The sequence below is a fragment of the Mytilus trossulus genome, chromosome 14, assembly GCF_036588685.1.
Source record: "Mytilus trossulus isolate FHL-02 chromosome 14, PNRI_Mtr1.1.1.hap1, whole genome shotgun sequence".
Lineage (NCBI taxonomy): Eukaryota > Metazoa > Mollusca > Bivalvia > Mytilida > Mytilidae > Mytilus > Mytilus trossulus.
The window spans coordinates 23,642,266-23,657,678 of record NC_086386.1 but is presented as its reverse complement, the minus strand read 5'-3'; the positions used below and the strand labels follow the sequence as shown (position 1 = coordinate 23,657,678).

Sequence of the window (15,413 nt, the reverse complement as noted above, 5' to 3'; positions counted from 1 at the left end):
TGCACTCTGTTAGATATGGTTGTCAATTTCAATTAAAACAAATCTACTTATTTCTAAAGAAGTGTTTATATTTTAGGTGTTACAACACCGATACACTAATTGAAATTTAAAGCATTTGTAAAAGTATCCCTTTTTTTTTGGACAAAAACAGTGTTAGATATATGTGTCTCGCTGACAATCATACAACATTATCTTCTTTTCAAGTGTTTAGATGTCACAACACTAACTTACCAACTCGCATGTAGAACATTTCTAAATTTAGCCATAAGCTGTTTTCCAAAACTAGCAAACTAATTGACATGACTGAAACGTTCGCTGAATGGGAAATTTAATTTGTCCATTTTGAGACCAAACTTATTTGTGTGTGCATAAATTTGCATTATAATCTATAGGTAGATATGGTAAATAGTATGTTTACTATGATTTAAGATTCACCTTCCACGTGTGGTACTCGAACAAACCACCTCGACGTTGACAGGCTAGTGATATAGCAGTTCGATTACGTGTAGCACTCGGCAACCAAGACCCCCTGTACTAAATAAAGAGGCGCTGCAGGATTTCGAACGTTCCATACATAGATTGTCAAAACGAACATTTTATCAGAAGAAAGTCGAAAATCTATCTTAGATATCTCCGGATACTTATTAAGCTCTTATGACAAATTTACATTAGCACTAGTTAGTTAACAATGTAACAGTCCAATTATAGACCCGGTCACATCGTGCACATTGAGGGAGGTTTACAAGGGTAGGACAGTATGGAAAGGAAAGAGCGTGAGTCAGTAAAACGAAAAAGGAGCATAGGAAAAGGAGGGGCAGGGATATGATTGAATCTTTATTTACCAATTTACAAAACTAAGAAAGCAGAGAGGTTGGAGTAAGGGGGAGGAAAAATGTCGTAGGAGAATCGAAAGTAGTTTTGGGAGGGTAGGGACTTAATAATAAGGAAATCCTATCCCCCTTCCTCACTTCAAGCGGGCCAGTTTGAGTCCTTACTTCTTAATGTTTATGTACTGTACGTAATTGAAAACTCAGATCGAGTCGATCACGCTTCCACGTGACAACGACGGCAGTGTTAATTAATATGATATCCTAAGAAATACATGCGCACTACTGCTAAAATGTTATCCATCTGGGAGCATGCGTGGTGACAACTGTTTCACGATATGATATGTTTATCATTTCCCAATATTTGTGCACTTTATTCATCCGTAGTATGCATGTTTATAATATATATGATTACATGCATTGCTTTATTTCGAGAAGATTGAATCGGATCATAGCCTCTTTACAACTGTCATCTGCAATTTAAACATTGAGTCTATACCATTACCAATAATTATCTATATATATTTATACATGTATCTCTGCTTTCAAAAATACAGACAAATTGCGTTTGATTATTCATTTATTCATTCTTTCTATTTATCTAGGCTAGTACGAAGACAAAAATAAATGTTATCAAATCAAATATATTTATATTTTTCTTTCAAGTACACTTCCTTACTCATAATATTGTTTGAAGAATATGCCGCAAGTCAAGCATTAACCAGTCAATTAAAAAAAAAAGGAAACAATTTTAAATTGGTGATTTTTTTCTCAATTAAAAAAAGAATAAAGACCGAATATTGAATAACATGTTTCATTGATAATTTTGTTTTTCAATTAAAGAAGAATTATAGACCGTAAAATAAGCATTACCGATTGAATATTGAACGAAACACTACATTGATAAAAGATTATTTTTTTTAATCAACTGAGGTGGATTTTGTTTTGCAGAAATTAAAAATAAAAATTTATAAAAATGTTCGACTATTAAATATTTTTTTATTAAATGTCGTCTATACATTAAATCCATTGAACTTAAGATGTGAACTTATTGATATTTTATTCTTAGATTCATTATTTTTTTATATTAGTTGTTATTGCATTTGTAAGTGGTACCAGTAACAGGGAGTACTTTTATAACGGAGATGTTTAGATTCTATGCCACGTCCGGTCTTTTTATTGTTCGGTTTTTTTTTTACTTTGTATCGATCTGTTAAGTTAAGCCCTTTTGAAATGATTTTAATAGTGTCTGTGTTCTGTTACAGTATTGTCCCAGACGTAGGGTAAAAGAAGGGGAAAGGAAGCGGAGGGGCGCTCCAGAAAATAACCCAATGTGTAACCCACCACATTCTGTACAGTTGCCTGTAATTCAGTGGTTGTGTTAATCATATTGGTTTTTTTTGTTCTTGGTTTTGTACATGTACATATACCTGTAGCAAGCCGTATTTTGTTTTCTTTGAATTATTTTTTTTTCATTTTGGGCCACGTTCATAGTTGATTATGCTGTGTGTTTTGCTCATTATTGGAGGCTGCACGTTAAGCAAAAATCCATGTGTTATATCATTGTATATCGCCCTTTGTGGATAGGATGACTAGTGAAGCAATAGAAGACTAATCATATTCTAGCTTTTTCGTGGTGTAAATAGAAAACAAAAACATTAAAATGTGTTTCGTCATATTGTTTTAAAACATACAAATGCTCAAAAATAAACTAACACTTATTCTATTGGTTCTAAAAATTTCATGTCTCATAAATGGCTTTGGTTGAATACAAATACACATCTTACAATAACTATCATGATGTAATGCGGGAAAATTGAGTAGGTGAAATTTTAATGGATTTTCAATTTCGATGTTTGGTTTCAAAAATATTACAAATTAAACTTCCGCTTTAAAGATCAATTTTAGTAATTTCAACATTGAAAATACAATTATAATGCTTAATTGTATAGACCATTTTTTTTTCAAACATGCAAAAAAAAAATTAAATTGTCATCATTTTCAAATAACAATTCAAAATTCTCTTCATGATATTTGTTTTGGACAAATGAATATTGAAAACTGATATCATATACATCATGCATGCTGTAATTTCATAATTATACTAATAGTATGTCCCATTTAGTTTCCTTTATAACTGATATCGACAGACAAGATCAATAATTATAAAGAGTAAAAGAGAGATGACGTCTGCAACTCATCAAAAACAAAATCAAGGGAATATCTTTTAGGAATTAGAAATAAATTAAATAAAGTTAGGTATTTGTAAGGTTTCATTTAAGGTTTTCTTTCTGTAAATATATATTTAGACAATGCAATTTCCCATTGGAACCTCATTTGGAGCTTAAACTGTGACACTTTTACTATAAAGTTTCGTGAAAAATTATATCATAGAATAGAACTTTGATATGCACTACTATTTTATTCAAAGGTCGAAACATAGGGCTGTGCGGCATATTTTCAACATTTATATGTCCTAAACTTATTAGAGTTAAAACTTATACTAACATTGTGTACTACCCATACCTTCATTTGTTGCCTACTTAATGGTTCATTTTCACCGAAATAGTCCCAAGCTACTGTTATGTCTCTATGTCTATGGAATGAAACATAGCGATCATATAGTGGAACCATCAAATTATCTTTGAATATTATATATCTTCCCAAAAGAGTCGTGGTTTGAGAAACAGCTGTATTTACAAAATTCAACCTATAATTGCTTTCTTTTCATTATTTCATAATACTGTGTTGTTCGGTAATTTAATCGGTGAAACTTAGTCGGTCATTCAGTCGGTTGGTCTCATGCACCCTAGAATTAATATACCTCCCGATTATGTGGTATTACTTCAGCAAACAACGCTTACTGGTCAGCTCAGGGTACAGGTAATGTGTCTGACGTCATGTATCTTCCTGTTGACTAGATATGTTTGCACTTCTTTTCGCTGTATGTTAAACATCGTTCAAGCAATAGGTGCATGAGAGATCTCTATATCGAGTCTGGACTTAGTAAGAGTATTGCTATACTTGGACACCTCCAACTATAGTCAAGGTTACTTCTTAGGATGAAAACGTGCTCTGCTCCTTTTTGTTGATGGGTTTTGTTGCTTGTCAACTAACCGGGTGTTGTTTGCGTACCAAATATATTTGCTTTTCTTCATTGGTAGCATCAGATACAACGAGCGCCAGCCCATCCTACAAACTATTAATTTTGAGTGTATTTGTTTGACTGTTCATGATGCATAAATGTGAAACTGGAATGTGGGATGAAATCCGATGCCGCGTGCATGAAAGTGTCACGCTTTTTGCACGTTTAACACATATTTGGGGGCTCCATATGGTATGTTGTAAAACAAAATGTCTACCCTTATTAAATGAAACGTCTGTTTTCAGTTTCTTGGCCCTTATCTTGGTTGGTTCTCTTTACACAACTGACCATTTAGATTTGGTTTTACTCATCCTGATTATGTAGGACATTTCATGAATAAAAAGTTATTTTAAATGAATTAGTAATGAGATCTTCTGTTATACAAGTAAACAATAATGCCAGTACTTTAACATTTGATTTTATAGGATGTTGTGTAATCTGTATGAAATAACAAAAATAGTACAAATCAATCTGTTTTATGTCAAATCTCGTCACATGTTTCAACAGCCTTGTTTTGCCATTACAATTCCAAACATATTTAAAACAGCATGGATTAACAGGTACAAAATGATTGCGAAAACAGAACAACTGAACGAATGTACCCATTCACGACTTTGTGTGGAAAAACTGAAAAAAGATCACTAGAAGACATCATCCTTTTTGATAATGCAAGGACATTTAACATCAATAACATGGTACGACACTATCTCTTATCACTCAGACTAGAATATTATATAATAGACTTGAAAACTGGCAAATATATTTTATTCCCTCCTCAAAAATAGACACCCGTGCGTTATATACAAAGAGCAGTTTGTCTCTTCAGTGCTATCTGGTATATCCCTAATGCACAGTTCTTGAACCGCTATTGTTAATTCTGGCCTACATAAATGACATGCCAGAAACAACAACATCATTTGAAACGAAATTATTTGCAGACGATGGTCTTCTTTCTAGAACAATCATTATCTAGGTAAACAATGACAATATTTTTGAAAGACCTAACAGCAAAAGCCAATATCAAAGATTTAGAGAATAAATTCAGTGGCGGAACCAGAACTTTTCCTTAAAGCGAAAAAGGGGGCGCGCTTACTTACCTTAGGCATGCTTCAGTGCTCCTCTATACAATCAACCATTTTTCTCCAAAAACAAGTAAAGTTATTAGAATAACACAGAACAAACAAGATTCTATAAAATGCACGATCAATTAATATTGATACTAGCAAATACCTAGACATAACCATCACCAAACACTTATTCTGTGCCAATTAAGAAATATGGCAATTGTTTTCTATTCGTATTTCATGTGTTTGAACTTTTGATAAAGGACTTACGGTTTTGAATTTTGTGTCGGTACCCTTATACCATATATTATATCAAATACTTATTTCGATATTGCATCTACATAAAATAAGACATTTGGTTTCATCCGACAGAATATGAGCGATTGCACTAAACCGGTCAAATAAGCAGCATACAAATTCATCGTACGACCCACAGTGAAATATGTATGCAGAGCAGAGCCTCTTTATAGTTTGTATAGTATATGAGACTGTTTTTAATGGTATATGGCTTTGAAAAACCTAGATGTGTTGTCCGACTCTGCACACAATTTTTGCAGGTCCATGTTCCTTCATCATTGAATACAATTCCTCACTTTAAAGAAGAAGAGTAATGTCATATTACAACTTTGATTATTGAAGTATGATAAAATAAGATTTATAACCACATAAAGTAAGTTTCAAAATTTGTTCTGAAGTAATTGAAAATTTATAGTGACCATACACCGTAAACCGGAGAACCGCATTGTTATAACAAAAAAGTGTTTAATTTAAACAAAAATCAAATTATTTATAAAAAAACAGATGCTTTTCAAAAACTTATTTTATTTTGAGCAAACAACACATGTAAGTGGGTAGTCATTTACATATGGTGGACAAGGTAATGATCCACATTTGGCAATGACGTCATAAAACAGTTTGCCATCGCTATCACGTGATCCAGCACGTAGGTATTCAGGACTGATGTCGACACACACAAATGCCGATGCCGCTGGATGACCGTGATGTCCTGAAGCTAAATATCCATAATATTGTCTCGTCCAACCATTATTGCAGACATTCGTGCCAGGAATCATTACTGTTGTTGCATAAGATGAACGACATAAAGAACAAGGCACATCTTCATTATGGGAGTCTTTCGCCCAAAAGTTAGTTTCATATTCGGCACCATACATACGACCATGGTCAGTGCCACTAGTCTTGTTAAAAACTGGATCTGGTGTCAGACAAACGTAATCAGCAGCTGCACCCGTCTCTACAACACCTCCACCACCAGCAAAACCTATAAAACATGTTATAAGTAAAATAAATTATGTCAAAGAAATTCGGTGCTGAAATCCAAAATAAAAACAAATTCGCAAAATGTTTGTTTTTAGGTCGATCGGGACTATTCGCATGTCGACTAATTCCATGGTAGACAAATCCATGCCAAAAATGTTTACCATATACTGATATTCCAACGAATCATCTGCAGAAAACATTTGAAGCATTAAAGTTTTAACCGATTTATTTCTAAAACACACTGTATGGGGCAAACGAAAAATCAGAAAATACAAAACAGAGCTAAAACATGCCTTTCAGAATTGGTTTACCTTTCTGAAAATCATGTTGGTGTTGTTTACAATTAGACAGTACCTTCGACGGTGACACACCCATTGATAATGAGAAACTCAGGGTTTCAGTTCCCCCTTTTTAAATGACGTCATCAGTTCTACTTTTGAACTGCAAACGTTTTTTTTTATTTATGAGTTAAAATTTATTTTACCTTAATTGCCTATTTGAATATGGCAATTAAAAAAGAATACTCTAGTGTTGCAGTTAAAGGCCGTCATAATTTATTTGTGTTGGCAATCAATCCCATCAAATTGAGATATAATGTCTTTATTTGCACTAAATTAAATTGTTATTTGTTGTCCTTTCATGTTCAAATCAGAAAGTAGTTCAGTCAATCCAGAATGTGGGGGAGATGTAGCGCATCGGATTTTCACTTATCTTCTCATTATTCGTCTTTATTGATTTTTAAGAGATCAATGAAGTGTTCTGATTTTCAGAACTGAATGCGATTGGAAATCCATGTAAGGAAAATTATTAAAATTTCTTTATCGTTGGTATTGTACTTCCAAATTTTGTTGTTGTCATTCTTGTTTTACTAAAGACCTGTCAGCTTCCACATTTAAACCTTACCAGAATAAACAAGCTCACTGGTGTTGTTTGGGCACTGCTTCCTCCCCCATATGATATATGTTGAGCCAGTTTCTAAAATTAAAAAATACATATCTTATATACAACATCGTAAGGTAAACATTGGTGGGCTTGTCTCTTTCATACACTTGCCGTTCTAGCCCATGAAGAATAAAAAAGCAAAGCGAAGGAAAAAGATATTCAATATTCCAACTGAAAGGTCTTTGTTAATGACTGTTTTAACATAATATAACGCCCAGACTTCATAAGGACAGATTGACAAATAGTCTTCACTACTCATTTAAGGTGTGCATTCCCTGTAGAGACATATCTTAGAAAACTTGATAGAGATTCACCTGACCAAGCCTACCCTGCCTGGTTTTTGAGGTATCTACTTAATCAACTACTCAACATAAGAAACAGTTTAGAACTTTATGGAGTGAGAAATTTTCTCCGAAATCTATTAATATTCCAACTAGCCATAAGCTCGTTCATCCAAAAGTCCGACACCCCATTGTCGCTACACTCCAAACTTCGTCATACCATGAGTCCGACAATCCAAAACTCCACATTTTTGTTTGTTTAAGTGTATCAAATTTATTTTAAGCAAGCCAAAAAAATGGTTTTACCAATAATAGAAAGGATTACATTGGCCTTCGTTGGAACAAGTGATGCAAGTTTTAAAAGTAAGTTGTTCATAGTGATGAACTAATAGGAGTTCATTAGCAGCGTAACGAAAAGCCCATTTACTTCCTATTCAATACAATTAAGTACACACAAATAGCTACATGTTTTATCAAATATTTTGCAGTGAAATTTAACGACAAAGTTAAGTTTGACCATTTTATGACTCGGCTATTAAATTACCAGTATTGAGGTTTTTTTTTGTTTACGAATGATTGTAAAAATCAACTCTAGAATCGGTCCCACATGATCATTTTGGTTGGGGAACGATGTTAAGGATGTACTTAGGTGATGTTTTGGAAATTTGTGTCAGATTTTTGGACTGCTTGTCTTTTTTCCCTACGATATAGGGTAAAAAAATTTGCCCCATAACACCCCTTCTTCTCTTCAGTAAAAACTTCAATAGGTCATAAAAGGTCATTTTCCAAAATTATAGCAGATTCTTAATTTTATTACATTTGATTTGAGGCTTTAAAAAACCAATGCAATTTGGAAGGTAAGGTAAGAGTTCAAGTCTGCCCTTTCCCCTCCATTTTAAAAACTGCAATATGTCAAAAAGGAGTTCCATGACCTATTAATACGTTAAGCTTATTTGGTCCTAAAGTGATGCTCTTTCGAATAAAAGTATCAATTTTAATTTCTTGATTTTTAAAATTGCACCTAAGTACATCCTTAAGGGGGTCTTTTGTGTTCGAAGCATGACACTGTCAAAACACTCGAAAACTTCCTACACGTTTCATCCGAACAAGGACGGTTCATGTGATAAACCCCCACACAACATTAGGTGTCATGCACGTATAATTTCGTAACCCGGGTCTTACCACCGAAGATTACTAGCTAGCACAACCAAAAAGGTAATACCTTATTTATAAAAACGTACGTGTTGGTGTCCCTAACTGTGCAAATTTCTCCTCTAAAATGCGAAGTCTATTGAGTACAGCATCAGGATCATTTAGAAGTAATCTCTTCGTATCATGTTGTTCCGAATGAACTATAGAAAATACAAATATTAAAACAAAGTAAGTGCACATTAAATTTAGTTTCCATACATTCATAATGTCTGGAGATTATACGAAAACTATCAGTAATGTCAAAGCTTATCAGCTAAAAGTTGACAAAGCAAGGATAGACATGTTGAAGGCCGTACATTGACCTATAATGGTTTACTTTTTTAAATTGTTATTTGGATGGAGAGTTGTCTCATAGGCACTCACACCACATCTTCCTATATCTATAGACAATGAAAAGTAAGAATTAAAGATGTATGTTTCACTGACGTATAACTTACAGCACAGTATCTATTTCTTACTCAAAAGATTGTTTTCATTTATATAATCTTTTTTCAATTATTATAACTGTAGAAAAATTTGGTATAATGTATATGTCTTATGTGAAAGAATATATATCCACCTAAAATTTTGATATCAATTTCATATTTCAAACAGTTTTAAATATCATTGAATAACAAGAAACAAAGAATCTAGTCCTTTGTTGATCGAAAAGATTGACGCAACGTTAGATATTGCTACTACCACGAACAATAGCGTTAAGTAAATATTTGAAGGGAAAATTTTTATAGAAATGTTGAAATAAATATTTCAAGTTATACATGAAAATAACGATTGATTCTTAAATTTTCACATTATGATAGAGAAAGAATAAAAATAAAATATTCATAGGCTTAGGAAGACACAGATTATCCGAAAAAACGTTTACTTAGTGTTGTCCCATGTAACAAACTAGAACCATAAAACTCGAACAATTCGCGAAATGTTCACGCAACTCTTCGAAATTTTGCATGAACATTCTATGGCGTGATATATTTCAATATTGGTTAACATGGCTGTCTCCTTTTAAAATTTGCATACATATTTTCAAAAGAATATGATGCATGATAATGTCCCATCGGAAATTTAATTTGGAAACTTGAAACATTTCAGGTCAAAAATAAAATTTTGACAGATAATTCAATAAATTGTAAGCATGATCGTTTTGTACTAAGTGTTAGCTCCCAAAATTCGAATTGGAAAATAAATTGAGCTAGATATTCAATTCAAAACAATAGATTTGCAATGTCTTGCGAAAATGTCCGAGTTAAACTTTCATGCCTTCACAAAACGTTTACGGCCAAACAAACAGAGATTTGATTTCGTGAAGATTATTTTTCGGCTTTGATAACTATACCAATAAAAAGTTCTTTTAAAGTAGAAGTTGGTACATCAAATAGCATTAAGATTTCAGGGTTATCTATAAAAAATCCAGATTAATGGAAATGTCTTGCAAGTTTGTCCGTTATCATAATTTGACGTCGCCACAAGCGTAATTTGCTAGGGACGGCATGAACTGCATTCGCGTGTTCCTTCCTCCACTAAATATAAATGTCTTGCTTTCAACAAAACGAAATGATGCACACATTTAAAAAATACAAATCTATTAGACGATCAAAAAGTAAGAAAACTTCAATACCATAAGTATAAGCTATTGTATGACACTACTTGAATAAAATCATACTATTGAATATATAATGCAGCAATATTCCTTCAAAAACACATAATTACTAGCAGTAAAATTGAATATTCTATGTTGATTATAAAATCATATCAAATTGGATTATCACGACATTTAAACTTGTGTGTTTTTTTCATTTACCCAAAATGAAGGAGGAACAATTAGATAAAGCGCATTTCCAATTTAACGTCATTTTTCTGTTACACTAAATGGTAGCAATATCTAACGTTGCGTCATTGCCTTTGTTCGATATGAAATGTTTTATTTATTGTTTGGTGTCTGTTGCTTGAATTTTGATGTTTACTTTTTTTCTAATTTTTTCTATTTGCTGATTTTATCTTTAATGAGCTGCCTGTGAATTAAAAAAAAAAAATCAGAAAAAACGTAACAAATGTAGCACAAATGCGAAATTATATGTTATAGAACTATTTGCACGGTTATATTAAGTGAATTGTAATTTATTGGACGTACCGGGATCGCCCTATTTCTAGGATATCACCAAATTGTCGCAGTGATAGTTTCGATATTTTATATTATATGTAACTCGTATATTTTCAATTTCTTGTCAACTATATACCAACTGTTAAAAATATTTCTGGATAAGAATTATATGTTTAAAAAGAACGGTTACGTCCTAGATTATGATCACAATTCTTTGTGTAATAGTTGACATGTAGTTTTGATTTATATTTTGTAGTATATGCAATAAGAAAACAGATTGGTAAAAGCAATAGTTGCGTTTTTTTTTCGATTCGATTTTTTTTTATCATATTTTGACAATAGAAAAAAGAAGATGTGGTATGATTGTCAATGAGACAACTAATCACAAAATACCAAACATAAACAACTATAGGTCACCGTACGGCCTTCAACAATGAACAAAGCCCATACCGCATAGTCAGCTATAAAAGGCCCCGTTCAGGCAATGTAAAACAATTCAAATGAGAAAACTAACGGCCTTATTTATGTAAAAAATGAACGAAAAACAATTATGTAACACATAAACAAACGACAACCACTGAATTACAGGCTCCTGACTTGGGACAGGCACATACATGAATAATGTGGCGGGTATATTCATGTGACAAGTATACCCATGCATTGCCATGTCTAGAAAATGTCCCACTATATTTTGTATTTATATCTTATTTATTTATTATCTACTGACAATCATATCAGTTGCCATGCCTAAAAAACTCCCACTATTTATACCTGACTTTTTTGTTTATCATTATTGAAACTATTTCCATTGCCAGGTCTAAAAAAATCCCCCTATTTATATCTCACCATTTTGTTTATCATTTATTGACAACTATATTCATTGACAGATCTAAAAAAAATACCTCCATTTATATCTGTTGTATTTATCTTTGGTTGACAACTATATCCATTGCCATGTCTAGCAAAGATTGTATCTTATCAATGACATCTTAACGTGGTCGTAAGCAATTCAGAAATTGCGTCTTTCCTATTACGAGTAATTATCTTAATTTGTTTATACTTGAGTGTATAAGAATATAGACAATTGGAATAAATTATACATGATTTATGTATGCATTATATCTTGTTTCAGCTTAGTATGGACATTATAAATGTATATAGAAAGTCATTATAAAATCAAATCAATGTTTTGCATTATATTATATTGATATATTGATATATTGATATTATATAATATTTTGGTGAATTAATTTTTAAATATGGAAATGTAAAAATTCTTGTTTTCATGACAGTCAGTCATTTCTGTCCCTAAACGATAGCCAATTCAGATATTTGTTGGCGAAATAATGAACGTTCATTTCCTTTCGTGGCTTATTTTGTGTGTGATAACGTTGGCTTACTTAAGGGTTGTTAGTTCATCTAAATAAAGGCAACAGTAGTATACCGCTGTTCGAAAGTCATAAATCGATTAAGAGAAAACCAGGGCTAAATACAATGTAAAACGCACAATTTAAAACGTAAAAAAAATTAAAACGTAGTTATCAATCGGCTGTTGTGTTAAAAGAAATCACTGAGGAATATTTATGAAAAAGTGGAGCGATTCACGTGCAACCACCTCGTTTTTAAGTATTGTTTTGCGTTGCGCATGTAATCCTAACAGTTTCTTGTAGTATTTTCTTATTTTGTTTTTCATTAGTCTTTTTATTTTGTCATTGGACTTTTTTTTTTCCATTTGACTGATATTTTTATTTTTCCCTGATATCTTCTTTTTATTTATGATATAATTATTTGGAATGCACGTTGGCAATCTAGTCCAATGTTATACTGATTTCCAATTCTAAGAAAAACAACTCTGATATGCTTTAAATTTTTACATACTGGTTTTTATTTCCATATCGGAAACACTTCATTCTGGAGCTACTTATGAAAACAGAAAATTGCAATAATTTTAAAATATATAAATAATGTAATGTCCTCTAACTGCCATTTTAAAATTTGGTGTTTATATTACAGAAATTATAGATACAGTTGATCAGACCCAGTGCCTCATATCTTGTTTAATAAGGATCTTTTTAGGAGAAAAAGTTACAACATAATGACCCGGCATTCTTATTGAGAAAAAAGTAAAATCACAAAAAATACTAAACTCTGAGGAAAATTCAAAACGGAAAGTCCCTAATCAAACGGCAAAATCAAATGATGAAACACATCAATCGAATGGACAACAACTGACATATTCCTGACTTGGTACATGCATTTTCATGTAGAACTTTCCATTCCTATGTAAGCAGTTTCGACCATCACCTGCAAATGATGTATACATTTGTATATCTCCTTTATCATACGATTTTCCAGACCTATGCGTTTGTTTGAGTCTAACCAGAAGCTAAACAACTAAGTGTTTCAAAAATTAAAGTTCAAATCGTTCTTTTGGAAAAATTTACGGACGTCAGGACGAGTTCATTAAACATAATAGGATATCTGAGTCATGAATATATTTCGATTGCCATAAACGCAATTCAGCCATCTTTTCCACGATTGCGACATCGCCGACTGTGACTCATCTAATAATGAACAACACATTTAAAAGGACCACTAGGAGAGCTTGATTTGCTTACCTTTTCTGAGCGCATGACATTTGAAAGCTGTGTTCATTTGAAGTCTCAATATATCAAAACATGTTAATATTTACTTGTTTGGCTTACTTACAATTTTGATCTGAGTGTCATTGATGAGTCTTATGTAGACAAAACGCGAGTCTTGCGTATCAAGTGTGATAACTGTTTACGTCAATGAGATGGCAACCAAACGTCAATAAATAACTAAAAGACTTACAACAAACTTTTTACGATTCACAATAAACAAGTGTCTATATAGTATGTTAAACTATAAGATCACGAGTACAACTCTATAAGTACAAGTTGTCAATCAATTTATCAAAACAAACAATGACTGCCATCAACTCACAACTCTTCAAGTAACAAATTACAACATTTAAGATGATACCTACAGACAATGTTGCAGACATGGGACGGAAAATTAAAGTGGAATATTTCAACTAGTATTTCAACCTCCCCATTTATTAATCTCGATCAGCATAAATTAACAGAATGGCAATACATAAACACTATAACACTAAACACAGTTAGGGAAAGCACAGTAATATAATTATATAGCGGTATGATAGGTAACAAAAAAATAATAGTGTAAAAAACGCAAAACAAAAAAAAATCAAACCATATTAAAGCAAAATGAGAGTTTCCGAAACTAACCGTGTTTATGCATGGTCATAGTTACTTAGTATAGTCGGATCAAATAATGTTCACAGTTACTAAAATCCCACTCAATTTTCCTACAGCTGATTAGAAATCAGAAATTAGAAGAAAAAAAATAGCATGATAAATGAACATTTACAGAACAAAACACCCTTATCATCTTTCAAATATGTATTAAATTCTAAATTAGGGATATTGCCCTCTCTGGATAAGAAAGGTCTCCACACTGAAAGAAAAATATTGCATTGAGTTCAGTATCGTCATGTAGCTTTCATCTTCACTATTGTGTTTGGTATGAGTTCAAATTGTGGAGACAAAACAGAAAAATCCACTAGTCTGAATGACATTTGTTGAAAGGATAATGTGCATTAAGTAAAAAATATCTACAATTTAATAAAACCACCAAATTATAACTAACACATTCCAATGTCGAATCTACATACAAATGAATAAGTTTAAACACATTTATTTGTAGTGGATTGGGAAACAAGTTTTGCAACTGATATTTATCTTTTTCCACTTTACGGGTGCGAGTGCTGCCTTGTAGCGGCATTAACCTGCTCTTTACGAATCTACAAGGGTGTCTTTAGCGTGCAAGAGATATGGCTTTCTCTTAACACAGGTCAGCCATTTATCGTCCCCTTCCAACGGACTATCATCGTTTCCTCAAGATCATACTCGCGAATGGTGTCGAGGGAGAGCCAAAAATTTAGTCACTGAAATTTTCATCCCGGAACGGGAATCGAACCAGGAATGATTGAAACCATTGACATACAATAATTCCCTTTTTTAGCGTTCAGGCAGAATGAAAAAGGAAAAGTTAAAAAATTGAAAACAACACGTTTAATGATTTATTGCGTCCGAAGCGCTTTTCTGGATTTACCTTCAACAGGAACGCTAAAGGTCAAACATTTGAAATCCGAAGATGTATAAGTACCGAAACAATTAAAGAGGTATACGTCAAAAATACCTAAAAAAACATTGCCAAATTCATTTAAAGCCAACATTGCCTGAGGGAGTTGAAACCTTAGTTTCTTTACAATTTCAAAATTTAAAAACGGACAATCTTAGTAAAGTTTGTTAAATCATCACCTTCATCATTAAAATTGTACGGGTACGCCGAGAATAAAAAGATGAGCGGATTGTCTTTTTGTTTGTCGTATTGTATAGGGGCAATTGAAAGTTTCTCCATGTTTGAGATGCATGTTCTGTCTTTCAGAAGTTTTGGTGTACGTTTTATTCTTCAAGTACATTTTCTAATTTGTGGTACTTTATTTTTCTCGATGTTTAG

General features: G+C 32.5%; 1 protein-coding gene across 1 annotated transcript in view; it reads right to left on the bottom strand.

The window, feature by feature from the left end:
• Positions 1–5,857: 5,857 nt before the first annotated feature.
• LOC134697598 (short-chain collagen C4-like) overlaps positions 5,858–15,413 on the bottom strand; it is a 45,650-nt gene continuing 36,094 nt past the window's right edge. The window contains exons 2-4 of the mRNA XM_063559881.1: positions 8,779–8,889; positions 7,218–7,289; positions 5,858–6,315 (exon numbers count right to left, since the gene is read on the bottom strand). Coding sequence (XP_063415951.1) covers positions 5,858–6,315; positions 7,218–7,289; positions 8,779–8,889 — 641 coding nt within the window. The remainder of the gene's footprint in view (positions 6,316–7,217; positions 7,290–8,778; positions 8,890–15,413) is intronic.